Here is a 27,279-nt window from a genome sequence, read left to right on the forward strand (position 1 = left end):
TTTTAATTGTGTACGTGAGCAACCCATTTGAGCGCAGTGCAGCGATGTCAATCGTCTCTTTTGGAAAGAAATCTGTAAGAGGATTGCGACACTATTTTATATTGCTAGAAAGCAGAAAATTAACTAATAAGAAATTTCATTAACGCGCCATGAGTTTATTTTTGTCTGCCCCAACTGACTCAAGATAATTTGTTCTGCTGTGAGCTTTTTGTTGTGCGACACAGTGAGCGGTTAAAATTTTTCTAGCACCTATGGGCCACAGTATACTTTAAGTGCTTTGGCCACTTTTTTACCAGAATGGAAACATAATAAACACCAGTGAAAAATAAATAAATGGGGAGCTCCGCTTTCAGGCTAGCCTAAATCTATATATTGAATTTGTATCATAATTTATTCCGAAGTGGCAAAAAGTTGATGACTGTTTCGCGCCTGCGTTTGAAATGTAACTTGATTTAAAGACTAGCCAGCCAGGGATATGAAGTTTTATCAGAATTTATTTGTACTAGATGCTCTTGGAATCGTTGGAAGCGTCCTGTATCGCCATGTTTCAACTAAAATAATACATAACACGTTACCATTTACATTGATTTCTTTGCTGTTGAAACGCAGTTCTTGACCTTCCATAAAACCCTTGAGATCCCTGTGAATTAAAACTTGTATCTTCTTGTATTACGACAAAGCGTGTCCGTTACAAGAAAGAAGTGTTCTTATTCTTTCTGCCTCTTGAAGTCGAGGCGATAGTTGAGATAATGGAAATTTATGCACGGAATGCAAATCAATGATGATGATGATGATGATGATTACGCTGCTCTTCTTTAGGACAATTTTTATTTTTTTACTTCCGGTTTGCCCACCTTCATTCTATTAGTTTTCTTATTTTGGCGTATGGCAATATTTAGAGCTTCAAGTGCCGTTATAAAGGATGTAAGTGGGATTGACTGTTTAACGTATAACGTTTTATACTATCGTAACCGTATAAATAACAAATCTAAACTGACTAACGTAAAAAAGGAAGTCGCCTGTTTAGCGTATGCGGTACTCAACGGATCTTTACCTTGTTTGTTTGGAGATTTTCTAGGAAGAATAATTTCAATTCACTCTGACCCCTTCTACATTGTAGCTCTTTGTGAGAGGCTGTGTACGGACCTAATCGACCTGATCAGCGACCTGATTCTGTTGGATTTTCGCACCTTGCCTGCGGGATCTTGCTCCCAAATATTTAACTGGTTTAATATCCTGAAGAATTTTGCGGGTTGGAAAACCACCGTACCGAAAAAGATGGCGACTGGTACTTTTACCAATAATTCTTAGCGAGCGAAAGCGCTCATAAAAACGCAAAGAAAGCTCCAAGAACTTCAAACCCTGCACGTACAATGTTGTTAGTTCAAAGACGAATTTCGCAACAACACGGCTTTTAATCTGCCCTTTTGGCCCTGTTAGGTTCGCAATGTATTGTGGTACAACCGCTATAATTTTCCGTACAGTGGAATCTGCTGAATTATACCATAAAATCGTTGGTACATACAGAGGAGCTTTGCTTCAGTAGCGTACCCCTGGGGCATAACCCAGGAACACCCTTCGAGTGTACAGTCAACTCTCTCTTAACGGACACCTCTATAAGACGGACACCTCCATAAGACGGACACCTGGTTATGGTCCCTGCCGTTTTTCAGTCATTTTACTGTAAGAAAACTCTCTGTAAGACGGACACCTCTCTAAGACGGACAACGGACACTTTGAAACCGCCAACGGACAGGCACTAAAAGTTATTTTTTCGTGAATAATACTTCAAAACTTGTTATCGACATATAGCATAGCAGGTCAGCGCCTTTAGAATACCAAATTTACCAAAAACAATCCGCTAAAACGCATTACTTCTCTGCTTAAACTTGTAGATTTAGTTTTCTACTTACAGTATCACCGTTTGTTATTAACAAACAAGTCGAATCTCTGATATTATTTTTGTTCCACTTTATAGGTTTTGCTAACGTAAGCGACTAAAACAGACGTGTATTCGTTGTGCATAGCCGTTTAGCTTTATCGTCTCAAAGTTTCTGGTTTCACGTCACCTCCACTCTCTATAAGGCGGACACCTCTATAAGACGGACAGTTGGGGCCGGTCCCGACGGTGTCCGTCTTAGAGAGAGTTGACTGTATCGCGTTTGCTTTCCACTAGTAGCAACTTGAATCTATTTTAAACCTATAATAATTAACAGTTATTCCATGAAAAGGAGTTGGATGTGAGATGGTGGATAGCCAACTCGGCGCTACGCGCCTCGTTGGCTTTAACTATCTCATATCCAACAAGCGCGAGTGGAATAATGACAATAATTGTTTTATTAAGAACACCCAAAGAATTGCAATATTTGAGCTCCCCGAATGTTCTCGCTGACACGTACACCTACCATTTTTGTGGTCAATGGTATATGAGCTGATATACCATTGCCTAGTATTGCCTGTTAACCACTAAAAACTCTGGAATTGCAATATACTATTCTGACTATTGCTAGTTTTTAATAAACTTATTAATATACGTAGTCTGTGTGGGTTAATGCATATGTCTCCAGGCGGGAGTGTTTTGTGTCGGGTTTATAATTTAATTCAGTGTTGCAGTTGTTAATTACGTGTTGCAAAATTCGTTTTAAAAATTCACAACGCTATTAAAAAGACAGTTGAAATGAAAATGAGTTTGCTAGTTTTGTTTGCCCCGAATCTCGACATATCAAATGATATCATGTTCAGAAACTTTCCATTTTTCGTTATCTTATTTTGCTCCTTCATGGTCGGGGAACCCCGTAAAACAATTATCTTTTGTTATTGAAGTTATGGTAAAACATTTTAAATTCTTTCGATGAAAACGCATAAAACACTGACGAATTCATAGGTTTTAAACAAACTGTCTTTGAAACTGATGAATATTCGGCAGTGACGTAGTATCTGTGCTGTAATGTGCGCTTATACCGGCTAAACATGATCATATGAAACACAAGGTCTGCGACAAGCGGGGTCTAGCGCCGAGCTGATAAATGCTTCATTGCTTCACTCTCGATCAGGGTTTCAAAGCACACTAAAACAAACACACTAGTTGAGGTTTAAGTTTTACAGGATGCAAGTACTGTAACCCGTTTACAGCTTAAAAACTTTATTTTGACGACTGCATTGACAGGTTAACCCAAGATTTTAATTAGTGAAACACGTGAACACCTCAAAATCACACCTCTGCTTATTTCTCAGATAAGAAGGACATAGCTGGCAATGTTTTCTTTCTTTAGAGCAGTCTTTTGATATTATAAGACCTACCTTACAGCCTACATTTATAACTATTTCGATTACAAGGATCCAAGTTTTCGTCTGGCCTTTGGATTGGACAGATTGCATTGAAAATCGCATAACATCCAAAAGTACAAAAGTAATTTACCTCCAAAGAACGCCTGATCGCAGGTTAAGGAGTATTGGAGCTGAATGCTTTGCGGCTTCTTACCTTAAACTTGAAGTTCAAACCTCCTTAGCAAGCGCCGTTGCAATCTCCCGTTTTTCCACAAAAAACAAAGTCTCGAACTGCAAACAAGTGCAGATGCTTGAACATCTTAAAACTCGAAGTCACAATTGCGGAAGTGAAATGCAAATAAGATAACGATCGAGTGGCTCTGGGTACAGGAGTGTCCTTAGAGCCCCGGGGCTTAGAGCTCTTTTCCGTAGAGCCCCCATCGATTCTCGTTTCTTGTAGCTTTGAGACAACTAGTAATGGAGCCCTGTAGCCCTCTGTTTTCTATCTTGAATGCCTGGCTGCAGCTTGAGTATAAGTTATTCGAATTTGCCTTTGTTTTTGCATTACTTAGGTCATGTTCTATTGTAGCTTATGTGTAGCCGTACAACCCCCCCACCCCCCACCCCGAGGAAAAACGTTCTGGAGGTGGGTTCCGCTACACGTAAGCTAGTTCTATTTGGACCAGCCCGGTTCCAATCGCAACTGGTTGTGGTAAATATGGTGTACCCAACAGGACACTTTTCCAACCGTTTTCTGTTGAAACGGTTGATAACCGTTCGGCCCGTTTTCTATTCGGAACAACCGTTTTCGGTTGGCATGATTGTTGAATATTGATCAATCGTTTTACCGCAAATAGTTGAAAAGGTGTTCTACTGGGAAACTTCAACCCGATCAACCGCGTTTCAACCTGGTTTGATGCCTGTTAAAAAAGTTGACCAACCAAACCAATCGAAACGGTTTTTGATAGAACACGAAAAAATCAACCAATCTACAATGGCCGATTCCTCCAATAGAACACGACCTAAGTTTAGTGGTCTGTTAAAAAAAATACTCGCGCCACTTTATCAAATTATCAAAAGTAAAACCAAAACTAATGTTGGCTCACTCGCAAAAATTTTCCCGCGCTTCGTGCCGGCTATATATCTATTTTTGCTTCAAGTTTTGATTGGTTTACCAGATTGTCTGTGTCCTTTTTGTGATTGGCCAGAGCGATTACTTTGGTCACAGGGGACCCAAACGCTGTATTAGTTATTCATAATCTTAAAATAAAAATGTTCTTATTTACCTGCGTTCCTGTGTCTTTTTTCATCGGTTTGGGGCGATTTGAATCAGAGCGAAGGCGGTTTACGTTGCGAGTCTCAAACGGTAATCAGTCTGTCCCAATGTCAATACGACGCGCCTCAAGTTTCAGTTATTATTAACTCTAGTTACTAACACCATTAACTATTAACTCTCCTCGCGGGGAGTTTCGTGTTTCAATTTAACGGTGTTAGTGACTAGAGTTAATAATAACTGAAACTTGAGGCGCGTCGTATTGACATTGGGACAGACTGATTACCGTTTGAGACTCGCAACGTAAACCGCCTTCGCTCTGATTCAAATCGCCCCAAACCGATGAAAAAAGACACAGGAACGCAGGTAAATAAGAACATTTTTATTTTAAGATTATGAATAACTAATACAGCGTTTGGGTCCCCTATGCTTTGGTGTTGGTTTTACGACACTCATTCGCTCAATCGAAAATCGCTCTATATGACACGCCGGAGCCGCAAATGAATTTTCCTTCGGCGGAAACTACAAAGGTGGTAGTACTCAATCAACTGGAAAGCATCTGCGACGTCATTCTCGATTCTGTCATTAAGGGCAAACGGATAAAGTTACACATAGACTAGCAGCCACGTGGTACAGCACTCAAACAAAGTAATTGGTCATGTGCTTTAGTAGACAGAAAGAACCGTTCAGAGGTGACAAGGAGCATGGCGGGTAAATTTTGAGGGCTCGTGCAAAGAAATTAGAAAAAGAAAATAAATAGCGAACCTTCGCCACAGTTGCGCGAAGTTTTTAAACTGCCTTTAAACTGAGAATATAATGAGAGAACTAAGTATAAACGTACAAAGTGCGTTGTTCGCTGTTGTTCGTCTGTCATACTAAGTTTATGACGTTTAGTTTTTAACATTTAATACCATATTAATTCTACAGTTGCAATGAACTTAGTCCCCAACCCGTCCCGTTTATAAGACCACCAGTGTGTTGACAAAACATTTAATATTATATTAATTCTACGGTTACAATGAACTTAGTGTCCAACCCGTCCGGATTATAAGATCACCAGTGTGTTTACGAAAAACTTAACATCATATTAGTTCTTCACAGTTGCATTTTTGTTTTGGTGCAGACTTCCGTTTAAGATGAATCTTCGAAAGACTGAATAGGCTTGTCAGTGATGTTGTTCTTAATGAACATGATGTTTATGATGAATTCTGTGTGGCGTGTTGTTCTTGATGAATTCTCTGCGGTGGCTGAGAAGAGTACAGTTTTAATTTTGAAACCTTTTTTGAGCCAATTGACAATTTGAACGACGACGTCTATCAGGTTGTCGCTCAACAGACGCTGAAAGCAAAAAACTCCACTTAAGGAAGATGTACTGGATTACAAGAGGTTTCATAGTAGTCAATTTGCTTGAGAGAAATTCGATTCTTTGCATATGTGGTGAGCTCGACTGTAAATAAATCAGTAACCTGGCCCTCGCAGATTTCTTTAATGAAACCCTTATGGGGAAGGAATGGACCAATAGAAGCCACGTTGCATGTGAAGCTGTTGTATGAGTTTCCTAGTTTCAAAAAGATCAGAAGACTTTTTGACGTTGCTCTTTGTTTATCCCTTAGGTCGGTGTGAACATCAAATAACTGTAAAGTACATTTGTAGTTAGTTGTAATGCGGATCCGCCATCGTCGCATCCGAGATAATCTTGAAAAGACTGTCTATTTGTACATGATGCGTCTGAAGAGCCCGCCGTTGTTTGTCCGTGTAAACTGGAACGTAAGTGCCTTGCTCTATTCCTATCTGGAGAGTCTTTAGGTAGTCATACCGCCGAAAATGACCGAAGAAACGATTGACAAAAAATTTCAATGGCCACTCGATTAGAGGAAAAATATTAGCAACATGTCGAGGTCCAGAGCTGCCTGTAAACAGTTTGATTCGCTCGATAACAAAATCGGGATAATGAAAATAACCTCCAAAGAGTATGGTTTCCGAAATTCTTCGACTTCGGACGTGATGTACTATATAGTTTAGGAAGGCAAGCTGAAAGTCACTACAAATGTTGTTCAGGTAAAGTGATAAAGGAGGAGTTTTTTCATACTGCTGAATAAGAATCTTCAACCTTTTTCCATCTAAAAGTGGTTTAAACGTGTGAATTAGCGATTTAACACAGGCAAAACATTCAAACATTTCCTTGTGTCGTATCCGCATTTAGCAAGAGTAGATTTCTTTGCATCAAATTTAGCAAAACCAAGGGTTCCCAATTTCTCACCTTGAAAATGTTTTTCCAGTAAACCTGTTTATATAATGTTAATCTTGAGAGGTACGAGTTAAATTTCTTGTATTTCAGGAAACACCGTTTTATACCTTTTACCATTGAACACGGCGGAAGCTTTTCCAAATCTGAGAACTGTTCCGTCACCTCAGACCAAATCGATGTGATTAGTAAAGGATCTCCCATAGAATCGATTAGAGCAACGCTTTTTAATAGCCCGTCTAATCGACAATAAAATGAGTCGTTTTCAGTTTGTTCATACAAGAACACAAGGGATTTGACGAAATGACGAATATCTGGCCTAAGAGCTAAGGGAAAATCGGTAGGAATGTAGCCATATATGCGGTTGTGAATGACATTATACTCAGCATCTTTGGTTGGGTATCGCAACTTCCCCCCATGACTTTTAATTATGCTGATAATGTGTGCCCAAGGATTGTAAGTGCCACTGTCCACGTGATTTGCAAAAAGCTTTGCCAGGTACATCGGTGTTATCCTGTCGACATTGGGACAGTCTACGTTTAACTGGTGAGACGACCGTTCTTTAAATAATTCTTCTATGAACTCCACTAGACCACGCGAGGCTGCTAAATGATACAAAGTCAGTTCGGGTCTACTGGAGTCGCATCTGATCCGGTATCCACGTTTCTTTACTGCATGGCGGAGAAGTTCAATTGCTGCGTAAGAAGCCCGCGTTACATCCAGAAAATATTTCTCGGAGTTATTTAAGCCATATAATCGCCAAAAATTACTACCTGCGTGAAGAACAGCCAGCGATAACGCGTCATATCCATGCGGACTTAAAATCGAATCATCTGCGCCATTTGCAAGCAGGTAACGAATTGCTACTACATTGGCTCCTTGTGCAGCTCTGTGTAAAGGTGTAAATCCCTCGGCATCCAAACAGGAATTTATGACACTATGCTTCAAAGGGTGCCTTTCAATGGCTTCAGCTAGTGGACCCTTCCGCAGTTCATTTTCTGAATGTTCGCATTCACCGCCTTTGCCGAATCTATCGCATTTTTTGTACTCGAAGAAATTGTCGTCATCTATAGTTGGAGAGCGGTAACTTAAGAGATGAAACACTGAAACATTGAAAGGATTTCCACATTTTATAGTAACTGAAACGTTGAAATGCTTGAGAACCACATCTATCCAGTATCCGTCATTCTGAAGATAAACAAGAAGGGGTGTTCGACCAAAACTATCTTTGCATTTTAAACTCGCTCCCTTCAGCAGCAGTAGTTGTGCACTGTAAGGTTGTTCGTTTATGATTGCCCTATGTAGCAAGCTACTTCCTGAACGCTTACATTTCAAGAATGAGGCACCATGTGACAAAAGAAGATAAACAATCATCTCGTGATCACTTAAAGATTGTCGCAAATCATCTATTGTTGTTGCTAAAAAGAACGGTAATTGATTGGGTACGACCGTTGCATTTTCTACCGCGACTTCCAGTGCTGTTTTCCCTTGTTTGTCTCGTTTATTGAGGGTAGCGTTCCGCAGAAGAAGAACGTTGACAGCATCAGCTAAACCATTGTGAGCAGCAATGTGCAATGGTGTTCGTCCGCTTATATCAACAGCGTCAATGTTGGAACCTCTAAACACCAAACTGAGAAATGTATCTAACCAGTGGAAACGATCACTATTCTTGATACGATTACCCTTTTTAAAAAATCTAGTCAAGTGACCTCGTCGGTCTATTGTAACCAGTTTAAGAGATCCATTTGAAAGACTGTCATTCAGAAACGCTTTATGTTCAAGTTGGTTTGATTTTACATTGAGAATCGAGTAGTGTAATGGCGTCAAGCCATAATCATCAACAGCAGTGAGGTTTGCTTTCCAGCGAAGCAGATCATCAATGACCTCGACAGCGCCACAAGTCGCAGCACTATGAAGAGGGGTAGATCCGTTCAGCGTTTTGCTGTTGATATCGCCCTTAACCTCAGAGTGAGAAAATATAGGAACAAAGCCTCGCTGATTATGACAAGCTGCAACGTGGAATGGTGTCGCCCCACTACAATCCTGAGCATTTACTTGTGCCCCTCGGAGAATGAGGGATATACCGAGGTCTTCATGGCCATGCCGTGCTGCAAGATGGAGAGGAGTGTACCCACAATGACAGATATCTGTATGGTAATCAATAGACTCCTGAATACTAAGAAAGTCAGATAATAAAAATTTTCCTGGGGCAATTTGAGTACCCACATCTTGCCAGTGATAACACTTATAATGTATCTTGTGCGGTTGTTTTTCGAGCAAAATGTCAACTAACTTTGTATAGTTCTTGCGAACGGCTTCGTGTAGTGGAGATCTCCCTGTATAATCAAAGCAATTCAGTGCATTTGTTTCTTCAGAAATGAGTTTAGAAACAACATCTTTGTGTCCTGATGCAACAGCAGCATGAAGTGCAGTATGACATAAAATTAAATGTTTGTCGTCAAACAATTCTCCAAAATTAACGCCTTCTAGTTCTTCCCAATTTCTTTCCCAATCGATGCACATCTCAAAAATGCTAAGATGAAACTCCTCTATATCGGGGATACAGTTTTCTTTAACTGGGAAGTGAAACGGTGTTTGAGAGTTACTTTGTAGCCGGCGCTTTATCTTCAGCCAATAAAACGAGCCATCGCATCTCAGGCATGTATCTTTGACACCAATCTCTAAAAGGAAATTCACTACTTCCAGTCTATGGTTTGCTGCTGCATGATAAAGAGCCGTTTGATCTGCAACTGCCCCTGCTTCGTACAGAGCTTTAACAACCTCAACATGCCCATTTTCGGCTGCTAACTGAAGTGCAGTCTGATGGGCACTATTTAAAGTTGAAATGCAGGCATTGTTATCAAGGAGAAAACGAACAACGCTGATGTGCCCTCCCTGGGCGGCAGCGTGAAGCAAAGTGGCACCAAAAAATCTGGATTTAGATTGAAAGTCGGCCATGTGTACATGTATGTCGGGCATTTGAAATTGACTGGAACCATTGTTTGCCTTCTGTAAGGCTGCTTTTACATCCTTTTTGTACATGGCGATGACTGAGTTTGTTGTTTGATTAACGTTGGCTCCTTTTTTCACTAACAATGCCAAGTTGTCTACAAGTCCATGTTCTGCTGCCAGGAACGCAGGCGTCATTCCACGGTTGTCAACACAATCAATGGAGCTAAAATGCCGCAACACCAGTTCCAATATATCTGTACTATTGATTGTTGCTGCAAAATGCAAAAGAGTCCGGTTGCTTTGTGGATCTGAAGAATTGACAGTCTGTGATGGGAAATGCAGGAATTCTTGAACATATGCTTCTTTTAATCCCCCATAAGCAATGTGTTGAGCTAAAGTAAGAATGTGCTTGGACAATGTAGACTTATCTCCATCCCTAATGAGACTAAAGTAGTACTCACAGAATGTTTCGTGTCCTGTCTTTTTACTGACGCGAAATTGTTTGTTGTTGTCACTTGCAAGCCAGTTAGTTAAAGACAAGTGATACAGTGTTATTGTATTATTTTCTCCGTATCTCAGAAAATGCCCCAGTCCCTTCAATCTACTTTGAAATTCATATTCTTCTACTAGGTTCTTCTCTTTCATTCTAAGAATATCGAAGAGCTCTTTTTGTGTTAATGGTTCTAATGTAGCAACGAGTAATTCCAACACACGTCGAACAGGATTAAAACTTCCTTTACCAGTATCATGGTAAAGCCTTTCAAAGTAACTGTGGTACAGGTCTCCTAAGGTCTTTGGCAATGCATATGCATAATTTAACTTGTGTGTTGATAGTTCCCAATGAAGAAGCACTTCTTTAACAAACAGAAAGTTTCCTTGACTTATCGGCAACAAAGAAGAAACCAATTTTAAAGTACTTTTCACGCTGTCGTCTCCAAACCACAATTTAATATGATGCAGCAAAGGACTAGATTTAAAAAATTTCGAGGTCAAAAACAGCTCAATATCGTCAAGATTTCTTGGGTCTTCTGGATCAATTATTAACTCTTTAATTTTGCTCGAATACAGAGACGCATCAGACTCATTTCGTGATGTCATTATGAGCTTTAACCATGGAGGAAACCGAGGAATCTTGTTGTTCAGCAGATAAACAATGCTGTGACTTGTTTCACCTTGTGTAAGACATTCATCCAAGGCATCTATGACGATGTACCAATTTTCCTTTGGTCCATTCTTCAAGTTCCTTAAAGGGGTCAAAATTGTTTGTTCAAAACAACCTACAGGATCTTGATTTTGAATGCAGTCAAGAACAAATGAGCGCTGAATGTAGGAGTTGTTGGAAACAACATAGCCATACTCCGGCAGCCTGCGAGCTATCATTTCCGCTAAGTTTCGAACGAACTTTCCCGCCATTTGTGTATTTTTGTCGGAGTACTTGCACAAGTGGTAACCAAGAATATGAGCATGGATCACAGAACTTGACGTCCGCGAACAGATAAGTTGGGACAACAAGGCAGACTTTCCCGCACCCGGATCTCCTATTATCAGAATCCCAGAAACGTCGTTTCCATTGAATGTATTTTCCACTTCTCGGTAGAGCCACTGGCGTCCCATGAAGTCTTCAGCGCGCGCTGTATTTAAATAGTCGGACATGTTAATATCCTTGGTTTCAAAAGGTACGCTAGCGTCCTCTGCGGGGCAACCTGGGAGAGATGAGGTACATACATAAACAGTGCTTCTGGTGTTCATTGAAAACTTAAGCGCAGTCTAATTGTTTCTTCGTCCTGAAAAAGACTAGAACTAGACTAACTAGACTAACTCTCTACAGCCAATAAAAACTAAATTTGGTTTAGTTTACACTTCGAACGCATATTTAGAAAACAAGTGTGGAAGGATTGGGCAAGGAAAGAAGGTATCGAGGGAAATGCTAGCATGCTGGTTTTCAGGGAAAATTGAAGTCAGACGATCACTGAATAAAAACTGAAAAAGCAAGGACAAGGAATCAATGAAAATATCCAATGCAAAATACCAGAAAGCCTGCAGGGAAGTGAAACAGTGAAACAGCACGTCAGAAAAGACAAGAGAAGTAAGGCAAATAAACTGGCAGCTGAGGGAAGGAAACTTGAAAACACTTAACCAAGACTTTACCACATTTCAAACAATTTGAAAGGAAAGCTACAGAATAAGGAAAGACCAGACAAAAAAAGAAGAAAGGCTGTTGAAGACTGTTGATGAAGGGCCGAAGCGGTTGGGGAAGCACTCAACCTTCCATTGGAACCATCACGAAGCAAAGATCCGTGCGGCGGTGAAGAACTTGAAGAATGGGGAAGCACCAGATTAAGATAACTTAACTATAAGGCTCTAAGGTTGGAGGCAACAATAGGTGGACGGCTAGGAGAGTTTTTGCAATGTTTAAGCCAGTATGGACAACTTCTTCTTTTTCACAGCAGTAGCAGTAGCGGAACCACTACTGTTACTGTTACTGCTGTGCTGCTACTGCTTCTGCTGCTGCTGCTGCTGCTGCTGCTACTAAGACTGCTACTGCTACTGCTAGTCTGCCTACTGCTACTGCTACCGCTATGGTAGTGGTAGTGGAAGTGGTAGTAGAACTAGTAGTAGTAATGTTTCAGCATGTGTGCTTGTGGTTTCACTTGTCATGCAGAATACTTGATAAAATCATAGTTTGCATTTTCTATAGTTGCCTTATTTAATGACTAAAATCAAAAGTTCATATGCAACTCATTTCTGCTTACCATCGTTGTATGATCTTCGATCCAGAATGGTAAAACAGCCGCACAATAAGAGGATCACCAGCCAAGGAGTTAGCAGCCTTCCACTTATTCCACGAGAACATTTAATCAGGTAATTCCACGTGCACGACAGGCCATTTTGGACAAACCTTGTAAAAGTTAATCGAGCCTTCATTTTGTTGTTCACGTTTTCTAAGGTCTTTTGCATGTTATGAAGACGTCCCTCCAACTGGCTGCGTTGCTTTTTGTTACGTCTGGATTCCTTGGCCAAAGTACCCTTGATCCCAGACATTTCGTTTACAATCACCTCTTTAAACTGGGCTTGAACTTGGGCTTCAACGTTGTGCAAATCGGACACGCATTTGAGTGTCAATATCTCCCGCAGGGCCTTTTGAGCGTCTGGATCGTGGACTAATTGAGGGTCTTGGAGTAAATTTTCAATTGCGTCAAAGGCAGTCTTTTTGTCAGCATCGCTTAACTCTAGCTTTGGCACATGTACCCACTTTGTATTACGTGTTTCACGAACTTCGTCGATTAAGGCCTGTGAAACAGAAAACTTGTTGCACCAATACATGAGGTTCAAAATACCAGTGATATCCATGTCGTCCGCACTCTTTATGTTAGCATGTCCTCCCAAATTAGGAAGGAAGAGCTTAACAATTTCCCAAGGACCCACAATTGGATCCATCCATTTGGTAGCATCACTTTGTTTCCAGTTTGGTCTGTTTCGATGGTGATAACCCTCAAGGACATTAGCCCAAACGCAAGTGATGTCGTGGTACTGGTTTGGTTTTCTCCTTGGGTCATAAACACAGGTGCAGGGTCCAACAATCCTTGCCGTTACATTCTTGTAGAAGGTTTCGGTCTCTCTGTTTATAAATGGGCGAAGACCCTGGCAAAGCACGGTTGTTAAGGCATGGCCAAGAGCAAGCCAGTTACTATACTCTGGTGTAGTGAGTTTTTCCACAGGTACCACTGGTACTGGAGAACTTGATGCCGCCATGACCTTTCAATTTAGTTAAACCTTTGTATTAAGAAATAGAACATTTTAGACGTTCTTGCAGCACAAATTATGTATTACGCTGCTCATCTTTAGAAGAATGCTTGTTTCCTGATAACGGTTTGCCCACCTTTATCATGTTATTTTGGCGTATAGCAATATTAAGAACTTCAAGTGCGATTACTATAGAGGGTGAAATGGGGTTGACTGTTTGTTTAACGTAAATATCAAATAATTAACAACTATTTACTGAAGTGGAGGTGGAGACTGAGGTGAATAGTTGTTTTAGTATATACCCAAACAGTGAGATGATACAGCCCGAAAGGATGACTTTTGACTAGTTTATTACGTTAACGAGTACAGTTTTCGCGCGCAAGTTGCTCGGAGGTGAATAACAATATTCGGAGTTTGAGAAGCCAATCAGCGCGCGCCAAAAACGCTATCCACTGCCTGAGTATATACTAAAGCAAAATATGAACTGACTAACGTATAAAAGGAACTTAACGGATCTTGACGGCCATAGTTTGGTGATTTCCTAGGACGTATGCCGATGTGTTTGAGATACAAATGTAAATTCCAAATCACCCCGACCCCTTTTAGCTCTTCTTGAGACCCTTTGTGCAGTACTGATTACCCTGAGAGATCGGGGTCTGATAAACATGCTAAAGTAAGAGAATTCCTTTGCCCCCACTGTTGTAGTATACATTGGAAACGTATTGTTGTATGCTGTGTACTTTCGTGTGATTCCTTGTAGTTCTCTTCTTCACCCCGTTAGCCCAATTTTTCCAGATGTTGATCTGGTCAAATATTAAGACAGACAATTGCCAGGTGCTTCTTACTAAATTTATGATACATTACTTATAGCTAATGTAAACTTATAATAGAGTTAAATAAAGGTTTCCAAATAAGTTTGTTAAAAAGTAATGGCTAAGGTTTGTCCAGCTGTATCAAGAAACAAAATCTTCCATTTCAATAACATAAAATATGTATTTGTACGCTGCACTGTTACAAAAAAACCGTTAGATAAACTTATTATACTTATTGCTGAATTTGCATGAGTTAATTTGTTATAATACACTTGCCTCCGCCTGGGAACAGGTTTAACTATGTTGTTGTTTAATTTAATGTTGTTTTAAAGTATACGTAAGTTAGACAGTTCAATGTTACATTTATTTTGCTCATCCCTGGTCGGGTACCCCGTTGAAAAATTATCTTTTGTAATTGATTTTTTTCGTAAAAGTAAAACTGTTAGTGTAATTGTTTTGACGAAAACGTTTTAAACACAGGTAGATAACACAACTGTGTGCTGTGACGCGAGGGTCAGTGTAAACATTTATGACATGAAACACCGTCTGCGACAGGCGGAGTCTAGTACCGATGAATGCATCATTGCTTCAGTCTCGATCAAAGTTTCAAAACACGCTTTTACACTCAAACACAGAAGTTGAGATTTAGGTTTTGCAGAAAGCAAGTAACCTGTTTACAGCTAAACATCTTGTAATTTTGACGAGCGAATCGCACCCGCGAGCATCAACACATCCTATTGTGTGCTGTGACGTTGGGCCAGTGTAAACATGATCATATAACACACCGTCTGCGACAAGCAGTCTATTACCCATAAATGCTTCATTGTTGCTTCATTCCCGATCAAGGTTTCAAATAATCAAACACACTAGTTGAGTTTCAGGTTTTATGAAATGCAATTACACCTGTAACCCGTTTACAACTAAATAAAATATGACGAGCACATCAACGATTCCTAACATGATTAGTGAATAAAGATAAGTGAAACCTGCCAAAATCCGGCCACTGATCGAAATCCCTAAAAATGTTTCATTAAAATAGTCTTTCAATTAAAGACCTATCTTTTGGCCTATATTTAGATTAAATTCGATTACACGGATCTCTAACTTTTCGTCTGGCCATCGGATTGAACAGATTTTAACTGAGAAATATCGCGTAGCGTCCTAGAGTGTTTATATAAAACCTGCAAAGAATGCCTAAATCACAGGTTCAGGAGTATTGTACAAGCTAAATGGTTTTCAGCTTCTTACCCTAAACTTGAAATTAACACCTTCTCGGCAAGCTCCGTTGAAATCTACCTTTCTTCCACAAAAGCAACGTTCCGAATTGCAAGTAAGGAAGTGCAGATGATCCGCGAACGTCTAAAGCTAAAATGTCCTAAATGTGTAATCTCGATGCAGTCTCGATGCCACGGTAAAACCCGTGACGGTCTTACCGGACATGTTGTTCTTGACCGTCACGGGCCCGTCACGTGTCCTTCGCGTGTTTGTCACATACCCGTCACGGGGAGATACAGCAATTATCATGAAGGATATATATTTAGGACAAAGGAATCCGGTCACTGGCGAATCATTCAATCATTCTTTGTTAAGGTAGTGAACTTTAAAAAAAAATAATAAAACTTAAAAAATAAGTTTTTCGCAACCGCGACAATTTTGTGGACCCGCGACATTTTACCCGCGACACGCGACACGCGCCGATTAGATTATCTCATAATTTAGTCACTCTCAATCATCTAGCAGTCTAGTACCGATAAATACTTCATTGTTTCTTCTCGATCTAGGTTTCAAAACACGCTTTTATAATCAAACACACATCTAGCAGCCCGCACAAGGTATGTATAGCCTAAAAGCCTGTTCGCAGGCTAGGTATATAAGTCACGGATTATGACGGCCGTCACGGTTTGTGGCAGGCTTAGCCGCCAAGTGGTATGTATAGAGAGAGAGAAAAAGAGTTTTTTTATAGCTTTAACGTTTTTTATAACTTTTGCGAAAGTTAAATACAAATAATATACCGATCGAGTGACTCTGAGAACGCGACCAGTGAGAACGCGAATGGGTCAAAGTCCTAATCGGCCGAGAACAATAAGTTACTTTTGAGCCCGGGTACGCGGCCCAAGGACTCGCCCAGGGCTCGTCTTTTTAGACATTTTTAGAGCTAAGTGAGCTAACAACTATTCGTCGGAAATTTTTTCTAACATCCTAAAGAAGAAATTCTCCAATCCAACAACACATGCCATCCCTTCGCCATCAGAAGAACTTGTCCAAATGTGATGGGCTGCGCCTCAAGAGCATTCCAACACTTACGCTGTACTTCCATTCATCAATGGTGCCACGCAACGATCATGACTAATACACCACACGAGTACTACGAGTAACATACGGGTAACATACGAGTAACACACGGAACATACGGGTACATACGGGTACATACGGGTAACATACGAGTAACATACGGATACATACGAGTAACATACGAGTAACATACGGATACATACGGGTAACATACGAGTAACATACGGATACATACGAGTGCATACCAGTTCCTATTTCATTTCAAAAAGCTTGCGTGACGAGTCCAAAACAAAAGTAAGACACAAAACCATTTACTAGTAAAAAAAAGTCAAGATTTTGAAATGTTATAGGATCACGCTTATCAATCATACGATCGATCTTACCCGTAACATATGAGTAACATACAGATACCTACAGGTGCATACCAGTTATTTCATTTCACTCTATTTTATTTTAACTTTTTATTTTTATTTAATGCAACACAAGGAAACAAAACAAAAAACACGGGTACATACAGATAACATACGAGGTATAATAATCGAATAATAATAATAATAATTCCCCATTTATTAATGCAAGAATTTGTTGTATTGTAATGCTTTCCAGGCTTCGGTATTGGAAATTTGATAGACAATAGACACCATGTTAATCTAAATATGATTTACACATGAACAATAAATATTTTTTGATCCAGTGTTTAAGTAACGTCTAAAGTATTTGTTACAAGAGAAATACGGTTATTTATAATAAGTTATTCTGGTGTGATGAAATTCCTACCCTTTTCCTATGTTTTGAATAATTTTGACATTTCGTTAAATGAAATAAAATAGGAACTGGCTTGCAACCGTATGTTCCGTATGTTACTCGTCAATGGTTTTGTGTCTTACTTTTGTTTTGGACTCGTCACGCAAGCTTTTTGAGGGGAAGGGGGCGGGAGAGCATAAAATAAAAATGAAATGAAATAGGAACTGGTATGCACCCGTATGTATCCGTATGTTACTCGTATGTATCCGTATGTTACTCGTATGTTACCCGTATGTACCCGTATGTACCCGTATGTTCCGTGTGTTACTCGTATGTTACCCGTATGTAACTCGTAGTACTCGTGTGGTGTATTAGTCATGATCGCCACGCAACCACTAACAAGGATTCTTCGAAAGTACGACATTCGAGTTATTAATAAACACTACAAGACATTACAACAAGAATTCCCATCCCCTAAATATAGACCACCAATTGAACAACAACCGAACGTGGTTTACAAAATTCCTTGTGCTGACTGTGATTGGTGCTATGTGGGTGAAACCGGCCGATGTTTTGAAACCCGCAAAAAAGAACATGTCAGGAATGTGAAAACCTGTGCGAATGGCTCAAACATTGCGAAACATGCGTGGTCATTCGACCATCGCATAGACTTTGAGAACTCTAGTGTCATTGACAAAGGCTCTTTTCGCATTAGAAAAACTTTGGAGGCTTGGCACACCTATGCTACTAAGCATGCTGACAATAATTCAAAGCCCATTCCAAGCCAATACTGTATTCTTTTTAAAAAATAGCCTCTTAATTAGCACATTTTTACTTCGCTTTTGTTTTTCATTATTTCCTTTTTATCTCACCTTTCTTGTATATATTTCATTCATTTTGTATTTAATTTTTTACCCGTCGAAGGCTGTAGAGCGACAGCCGAAAGCTCATTACTTTTAATCTTTTTAGCCAGTGAACGTTTTTTGTTTTTTATTATGTCTCATCCTGGCTGCGCTTCAATCTTTAATCGAAAATAGTTACGTACAGAGCTTCACGCTTGACAAATTAATTACCGAATTTTTGATTAAACGCCGGGCTCCTGGTTCAAATGTTGGCGTCGGAATCACATGGTAAACATTTTTTAAATAATGCCCACAATGTTCATTCAAGGTTCCGGCGTTTTTATCATTTTTTTAACTTGAAATTTTTGCAGACGATTGTCGATAATCGTTAGATGTGCTCTTTTTAATACATTCATGAATTGCCCAACAAGAAATACCAGTTTGAGGTATTATGACAGCTAAAGGAAGTAACTGTACTGTGTGTACTCTACATTCACTTGCATGGTTCCAAATTTTCCCGCTTTGTTTTTTAAGTTTTTGTGACTGTAGACAAATCGACGTTGCTGACAATTTATTCGTGTTTTATTGATTTTTGGTTAATTTTGCTTTAAAATTAGCGGAATGACAAAAACGAGGCTGACAAAATTTTAAAAAAAAAAATCCCCGCTTAAATAATCGCCCGCATTTAGAATAAACACCCCAGGCTTTATATCAAGAACGTATGGAAGCTAAAATTAGCCATAACATCATGCAGAAATAGTTTAATACATATGTTTGCAATGTCTAAGACCAAAACATCAAAAATTTCATGTTAAAGGTTGTTTTTAATAAATTAAAAGCAAGCTCCTGTTCTGGTTCTAAAGTTGTCCGTTAATTACGAAATATTTGCCACTTAATTAACTGTCCGACACGAGTTTTCTTCCATCAATTGGCATTTTAAATAAAACTGGAGAATTATTTTGAAAATAAATGCAGGTGTCGGTGGGATATTCATCCCAATTGTCTGCACGAGTTTTAATTTTGCGGTTTTGAGTGAAGAACACGGCAAACCAATTAAATGTAAAGAGATCTTCTTTCATGAAATGTTAGCACGCGAGAGATTTGTCGTTTAGGTCTTTCTAAAGATTGGGGGCTTTTAGCGATCTCTAAAATGCAGCTAAATGGCATGTATCCCAGTAAATAAAAAGCCATATCATATACGTGTGGTGATAAGTGTGTCAAGTCTTTGTTGTAAATCACGTGAGAGTCGCGGACCAATTACAATTCATCGTCTTTTATTTGCAATTTGCCACACGAAAAACCAAATTATTGTGACTCATAGCGATTCTTGTCAATTGAGAAGCAATTCGTGCGCTACAAAGACAGAACAGAAGAGAGCTTTTCTCCAAGAAGAGGTGAGAAATTACCTTTCTTATTTTATTCCGAGAGCGCATTCGCGCCATGTCCCGTTGTTTAACAAGCGTTTTGTCCGGTATTAGTTTCTATTTTAAGGAAACTCCTCGTGTTATAAAAATTGGTAAGCCTGTTAAAATTCATTTGATCAATGCAAGTTTTCTTTCCTCCGATTTTCAGCATCGGTGCGAATTGCGAGCGTCGAAAAAGCAAAGCCAGATTGATATTTCCCTAGGCTACACGAAGTATATTTGGTATAGGCAAAAAATATTCGAAACGGCTGCAGATTTAAATATCGTACCGTTCTATTGATTTCAAAGTGCATTCTGTGCGAAATCATGAGTTGCCGTGAGATGGGAATTCAGTGTTTAGATCCGGTTGACAGTGATAGCTCTTTAAATCCGCTGGGAGCAGTCATTTCGCTACCAGTGAGAACTTATGTTTTGTTTTGCTTTTTGTACATTTGAATTATTCAAAAAGTAGGCTTTGAAGACAAAAAGTCATACCACGTAACAGCGTTGTCATGGTTTAGAAAGTTGTGTTAAAACAAAATAAAAATTACGTGTTAAATCAATAAATTTCGTGTTCCGCAGTCTTTTTTGGAAGTCTAGTTTTAGTCAAGTCATTTATTTTTGTTTTATATTTAAAAATTCACCCGACGAGTCGTCGGCAATGTCAAGTTGATTGTACACGAAGGCTTTTAAAAGTCCCGTCCCCTTGAAAAAGAAATGACTCAAGCCTCATCCATTATTGATGAACTGCAATTAACATGAACTGACAACATTAAATAGTAATGGCTTTCTAGTCGTCTAAATGACAGATATTAAAGAAACATTCAGTGGAAAAGCTATCAGCATAATCAGACGCGTTAAGAATTTAGCTCGTGCTGGGAACCGTGCATCGAAACGCCCTGCGGTGTTTTCTTCAATTCATTTCCTGACTTTTTTGTGACCAGTTGAATACAGCTCAGCGGTAGCAGCAAGCCTTTCACATGCTGTAATTATTCTGCCAAGATATTTGAATTTCTGATACTATAAAAAGAACGGGTTCAGCGCATAGCAAAACCCAGGTTAAATTTTGTGGCGGCGGGTTGAGATATCTTTTCGATCTTTTGTAGCTATCAAGACAGCACTGTTGACTCGGAGTGCATCAACATGCAAATTCTCTTTATTGGTCTCTACTTCTTTACTTTAGTACTATCTAGGAGGATTTCTCGCTGATCAATTTCTACAATTTTGTGATTTTCATGAACGGCTCACTTCGATTATCAGAATGTCGGGATATTCTAGGTGTTAATCGACCTCTTCTTTTAGGCGGGCATAAACTGCTTTAAGGGTTGACTGGTATCCAAACAACCACCCTCACTAACAAAGTATGTAAGGGACAAAAGACATTTAGCTGCTGTGTACACTACTCACTGAATTACAGACTGGACCAAGACAATTATTACAAATAAAATGGAATAGAGGAACTATCAGCTAACTTCGCTTGTAGGCCGTTTGACCCGGGTTGTATTTGAATGTGTCCGCCTGTATTTACACGTGTCCCAGTATTTATTATTTTTCTTAGTAAAACAAGCCCTGTCATACCGCTTTTCTTTCTAAACACCGAAAGCAAATAAGACTGATGATGATGAAAAAGTTGAAACGAAACTAGGCTTTTAACTTTGTTATCAGTTTTTCTGCAATGTAAATTAACCGCCTTTTGGGGGACAAAAAACCCGACATTTAGGCTGTACCATCTTTACCGATGCACCTACCAGCTGACTCCATAACGTTAATTGTTACTGTGGGGAATTTTTGACCACAAGTCAATTAACACGACAGTAAAATATTTGACATGGAAAATCCTTAAACAAAATAGTAATTAAACCGAAAGTAATCTGAAACGAAACACATGGGGGCTAGAGAACGTCTAAATTTTTTATTTTGTTTAAAGGAAACGCCACCGTGCAAATAAAGTCTGTGCGAAATTTAATTTGGTGTATTTATCAGTCATATACGACAAAATAGTTTTTAATTGAAGTTATATCATGCCATGATCCTCACTAGTTTCCTACATATATTATTGTTTCGAACGCAGACAGCTGTTTTGTTGTTGGAAACTTTATTGATATAGTCATAATAAACATCGATTCTTATCTACAAAAATTTTTTTTACACCCGACGTATTACTGTTCCTTCGTTCGCCGTTTTCTGCTCTCAATATTGCACTCCATCGATTTGTTCTTACGTTCGCCCATCACAACTAACATGTAAGCAGTAAGAAAGAGGAGGTGCAAGTTTTAGTTAATATTACACAAAGTTATATCTCGTGCGCGTAGCAAACTAAACCGCGAGAAACATTTTGCAGAAAAACGGCTGCTTTGATGTTTACACGACACACTTTGGGCAAAACGTTGTGGTTATGATGCCATTTAAAGGAACAGGTCCAGACGAACACTGTCGGATAAATTCAACCCTTTGCTGCACTTAGATAAAAATTAAAAATTCAATTCAGCATCAGAATAGAGTCTAGTCTCTTTACTCGTTTATTTACCCTTTAAGAAAAAAATTGAAGACAGTTATTTGAATCAATTAGTGGAATGGCCTCAGAATAAAACCATATCGTAATGTTTTTAAGCTGCCGATAGAGTTTTTACACTGAAATCATCTCCCCATTTTTCACAAGATTTAGAATTCGTGAACGCCTGCGAAATGGAGCAGTTGATGTTTTACAACCAGCATTATTACAATATGCAGTGAATCGCGCTGTTTGTTGTTTCTTTCTAACATTAATTTTGTAAATAACTTTTTAAATTTTGACTAGGAAGTTATCCAAAATAAAACATTCGAAATTAGAAAAAAGAGGGAGTGGCCTAGTGGTTAGAGCGCTGGTTTTGTAATGAAAGAAAAATAATGAAAATAGTCAAACGGTTGGACTCGACGGCAAGTCTGATAGCTAACTGGTTTGTAAGGGCAGTACCGAGCCAATTGTGTTGCAACTCCAGTTATAAATAGTTTTTCTATGGAAACCAACGATCTTGATTGTCTAAAATGTAAGGACTGTAAAATTACACCGACTCAATAGAATCAAGAAGGCCAATACAGCTGTTCGGAGAAGATAACATCACCCTTTTCTCTCGTTTCATTGATAGACACGCCCCCAATACCCTGTACGTGCTTCGGCTGTTATTCGACTGAATAAAACGTGCAGATAATGTTTCTTATCTGAAACGTTCGTAAAAGTACCTTATTACATAAAAATTTCGCGACACGTTAATTTCGCGATTTTTGAGGTGCGCATATTTCGCTTCACTTAAATTTCGCGATTTTGCGAAAATTTTGTATTTTGAATCACTTTAATTTCGCGTTTTTGGGTAAGACACAGTTTACATTTCCTTGGCAATATTATTTAACATGCCCTTGAATTAAATAAAAAGACTTCATCAAAGGAACAATAACGTTAAAATTAACAAAAACGCAAGGGCGAGACTAATTCTCGGCAATAGCAACTACAGAGCAGTTCTCAGAATGTCTATAAGTAGGTTATGCATGCTTGTACGTGCATGAATTGTTGTTCTTGAGTCAATTGAAGACAACATCCATTTACATTGAAAAATAATTCCTTTCTTCAGTGGTACAAAACCTAGTTTTTCTTGATTGTTGACATAATGTGAGTCACTTAATTTTCGCGTCATGTTATGTTCGCGACACTTATTGTTTGCGTCACTTTAATTTCGCGATTTTTTTGGAATCGCGAAATTCGCGAAATTAACGTGTCGCGAAAATTTCATGTAATAAGGTAGACACGTCTTCAGCCAGCTGCTGATTATTTTAACTTATCAACCCGAGGGATATGTATTAGCGATACTTTGCATTACAATTAGCCTGAAACACACTGGCAACATGTGGTTTCTAGAAGATCGCTGGCGTTCACTCGATCGCGTAAAAACTTAAAGAAATTCCAAACAATATTCTACCCCATGATATCCTTCCAGCATTCGAGATTCGAGATTGAGAAATAACTAAGCTCTTTCGCACACGCGCACACAAACGCCAAAGCGGCTTTTGTAGTTGTGAATAATTTAGGCTTCTTTGTGTCTGTGAAAAATAAAAAAAGTTTACAAGTCTTAACGATTTTAGTCCCAAGCTCAAAACACGAATTCTCCTTAGCTGATTGCTATACTTTTCTTGAAATTTTAGCACTGAGAAGTTTGTATTACATCAACGCGATATCACTTTACTGAAAATTTTTTTAACCTCTTGCCTGCTAGGCCAGTGTATTTGATATTAAAAAAAAGAAACACGGTTTTTTGCGCGCGCTTTCCTGCATTGTGTTTACTAATGAGGCCCTGTTAAGGGGGTTTAGGTTATCCCTTATCCCAATAATTTTGAGGGCAGTTATTCCTTATCCCTAAAATTACCAAAGCTGTTATCCTTATTGTTTTGTTTTTTATTATCCCTAAAACTTAGTTGTTAATGTGTTGTTATACCTTATCCCTATCATTATTTAAACATTTATCCCTTATCCCTAAAATATTTTTGTGAGTTATCCCTTATCCCTAACACCCCTCTCACTAATGTTTATTACTGATTCTTGTTTCAGGACCTAAGAACTCTATTTCAATGGAAAATCCAAACGCATCAAGGACAGAAGAATTTCACGCTTATAATCCTACGACCGACCGGTGGTACTGGACACTGCGAGTACTCCTGGCGGTTTTTACAATTCTCGGAAACGCGCCGTTGATATTCCTCCTCATAACAAGGCGCAGACTGCGACGAAACCTGTCAAACCGGTTTGTCCTGTCCTTAAATCTAGCGGACCTATGTGTAGGTTTGTTCGTGACACCGCCTGAGCTACTTTGCACATACTGGATGGAGTGTTCCAGACGGATTCAGCTTGCAATGTACGAGTTTTTCGTCTATACATCACTGCTGTGCCTGTGCGTGGTGACCTGGGACCGATATAAGTCCGTCACTCGTCCGCTGACCTACCCTGTTGTGATTGCCGTCAAGCAGTACATAATTCCCATCATCCTGTGCTGGAGTGTTCCTTTTGTGGTGACGATCCTTCACTTCACGTATCTGGTCGAAAAACCTGAAGATCAGGGGACGGGCATGAAGGTGTTTGCAATAGTTGAGACGGTTTTGTTTGTTGGGCTCCCTTGCCTTGCATTACCTCTGGCTTATTTACACATCGTCTGCATCATACAGAGACACAAAGAACGCGAAAAAAGAATCAAAGACCAAGTCGATTTTAATTATTCCACTGCCATGAGCGACGAAGATGCGTTAAGAGAAACGGAATTCACCGCTTCAAATCTAACCGCGCCAAACGCGAGGGACAGATTGCAAAGCGAGATGTCGAGTGTTGGACTGGACTCTGATATTGAACGCTCCACGGACGGCAGAACGGTGCCACTGAAGACAAAACCGAGACATCCGAACCATGATCGTTCTATCACTGTACTTGGTATTGTGATTATGGTGTTCGTTGCCTGTTGGGCGTTTGCAGCCTATCTTCATTTTAAACAATCTTTTAATGTCACAGAAGTGGCTGAGATCGCTCACTCAGCTGTAGACACGCCCATGAATTTGTCCTGGTTATTCCTTCTCGCTCACTCGGCCGTTAATCCTTTTATCTACGGGCTTGTTAAGAGAGACATAAAGAAGGAACTGACAAGATGTCTGACATGTCGGAAATAGAAGACGAAGAAATACATGCCCTTCAGGCGAAATTGAAAAAGTAAGACTAAAACTGCAAGGGACCGCAAACGATAATGCTGCTATTCCGCTATTCATAGGATCTACTGAGAGATCTGATCAGCAATAAAATGAAAAAACAAACAAGACTGGAAGGCTGATCATACTACGTGAAAAGTAGATTTTGCGAGACACTCACACGACTAGAACCGCTAGCGCAGGATTGCAATCGTGGACAGCTGTTTTGTTCTTATTGGAGCTCTTCAGCACGGTGTAGCAAATCTAAATGACACATAAATTGCCCAATAAGCCGTACATTGTATCAAGTTCCGTACTTTGAACTCACTCGCTTGTCTCCCGAATCACGCGTTGCCACATTACGTGTTTCGGGGGACAAGAAATCCAGTGTCACGATGTAGTCTTGCAAATAATAAATGGGCAGGATAACACCAGATAGTTGAAAAATATCAAAACGAGCTCCAGTAATTGACGGCGAATGAGATTATCAGATTACGCGAATAAATTATAAAAAGAACTTAATATATTCAAAATTATGCCTTCATAATGAGATATTATGAGATATCAATTAATCTTTAGATTCGGTTTCTGCATAACAACGAGAATATTATATAAATTCTTGATTAGCGCACCGAAACAGGATCCTAAACGCCAGGTTATTTAATCCTGCCTTATGCTAGAACGTCGAGTTTCGATGACTCGCTTCCCTGGACTGATTGCAGAATCGTGTTAATATTTAAAACTGGAGTTTTGTACAGTATAGCCGTTTTTGTCGTGCGTTTGTAAATGTTTTTCTACCAATTTTAGCGTCAAACTATAAAAAACTTGAATATTACTGAGCTTCGTTTCGGCATGTCGTGTATAAAACTGCGATGCTCTACACCATAGTTGATAGTAGAAGTCCTCTCTTCTAACTATGGTCTACACTTAAAAATAACATGGATAAATCTATTGCCTGTACATTGAATCTTTTACAACTTATTATGAGGAACTGAAAGAATTTGTAATATATAAACTATCGAATAAAGACGAGCATTAGAGAAGACGTGTTAAGAAGGGGGTCCATGTTATAACATGTAGTTAACTTGGACTTGGTGATGACACAAACTTTGACCAGGATGTCTCTCGCTACCATGCAAAACCTTTTCACTTTACCCTTTCAGTACGGAATTTACTCAAAAATACCGCATTTTTGTACCGTTTCAGTGTTTTTTTCCGGTGTTATGAAGCTTAATCTCCCTAAACTTCAATAAAAAACACACTTTTCTATACTAAAGCAAGATTCTAATGAAGAGTTACTGTTAAAATATACAATCAAAGAGCTCTTCGAGCCACGACTGAATTTTTTGCCAAGTTTAAAAGTTTAGTTTTCATTCCTTGTAAATTTATGAGCAGCAAGGTGATTCAAACATTCCTTTGATGCACATGATAACAGATAAACGGTGGAATGTCGATTACATGATATAAATATTTTCGTCTCACGTGACTAAGTACGTCTAAGTAGCGCAGTCGGGTAGGCAACTGACTGCGGATCGAAAGGTCGCGAGTTCGAGTCCCAGAGGGGGTTTATTTTTTTTCCTTTTTTTTTTCTTTTTTTAACCCAAAGCACTAAAATGGTTTTTTATTATATCGCTCCGTAGGTATGCATGCAGAATATTTACATGTAGGCTGTTAAGTAATAACGCTGTAAAAAAAAATATAATAGACTGATTCAGGTACAAATGTAATATTTGCTGTTTCATCTGAAAAGCTTTTCCTTTTCTTGGGAACAAGCAGCCACGCACTCGATTTTAGCCAACGCTCTGGTTTCTAGATAGATCCATCGCTTATGAAGCTTATGTGAAACCCGATTTAGTTTTCGAATGCTCCTACATTCGACTACATGTACTACGCTAGCTCGAAAGATAGACACGAAAGTCATCGATCGATTAATGCAGATTACTGGCTCTCAATGTTCACTTTTTTGGCGGTCGATTTCTTAATTCTTCACGTAATTGTCAGCCATATTTTG

At 39.2% G+C, this 27,279-nt stretch overlaps 2 protein-coding genes across 3 annotated transcripts; one reads left to right on the plus strand and one right to left on the minus strand.

Moving 5' to 3' along the window:
• Positions 1-5,325: 5,325 nt before the first annotated feature.
• Positions 5,326-15,690, minus strand: LOC144666041 (uncharacterized). Its single transcript, XM_078527399.1, has 3 exons — positions 15,542-15,690; positions 12,491-13,511; positions 5,326-11,440 (listed from the first exon to the last, which is right to left on the minus strand). Exons 2-3 carry the CDS (start codon positions 13,488-13,490, stop codon positions 6,711-6,713), a joined length of 5,730 nt encoding a protein of 1,909 aa, XP_078383525.1. The 5' UTR covers positions 13,491-13,511; positions 15,542-15,690; the 3' UTR covers positions 5,326-6,710.
• A 3,775-nt stretch (positions 15,691-19,465) lies between these two features.
• On the plus strand, positions 19,466-26,306 carry LOC144666191 (octopamine receptor beta-2R-like). 2 transcript variants are annotated; one of them, XM_078527567.1, is made up of 3 exons: positions 19,466-19,565; positions 24,151-25,293; positions 25,365-26,306. In XM_078527567.1, exon 2 carries the CDS (start codon positions 24,171-24,173, stop codon positions 25,251-25,253), a length of 1,083 nt encoding a protein of 360 aa, XP_078383693.1. In that variant the 5' UTR covers positions 19,466-19,565; positions 24,151-24,170; the 3' UTR covers positions 25,254-25,293; positions 25,365-26,306. The 2 variants fall into 2 exon arrangements, with proteins under 2 accessions (XP_078383693.1, XP_078383683.1); XM_078527557.1 differs by having other exon boundaries at positions 24,151-26,306.
• Positions 26,307-27,279: the final 973 nt, after the last annotated feature.

The sequence above is a fragment of the Oculina patagonica genome, chromosome 1, assembly GCF_052425735.1.
Source record: "Oculina patagonica isolate OP01 chromosome 1, crgOcupat, whole genome shotgun sequence".
Lineage (NCBI taxonomy): Eukaryota > Metazoa > Cnidaria > Anthozoa > Scleractinia > Oculinidae > Oculina > Oculina patagonica.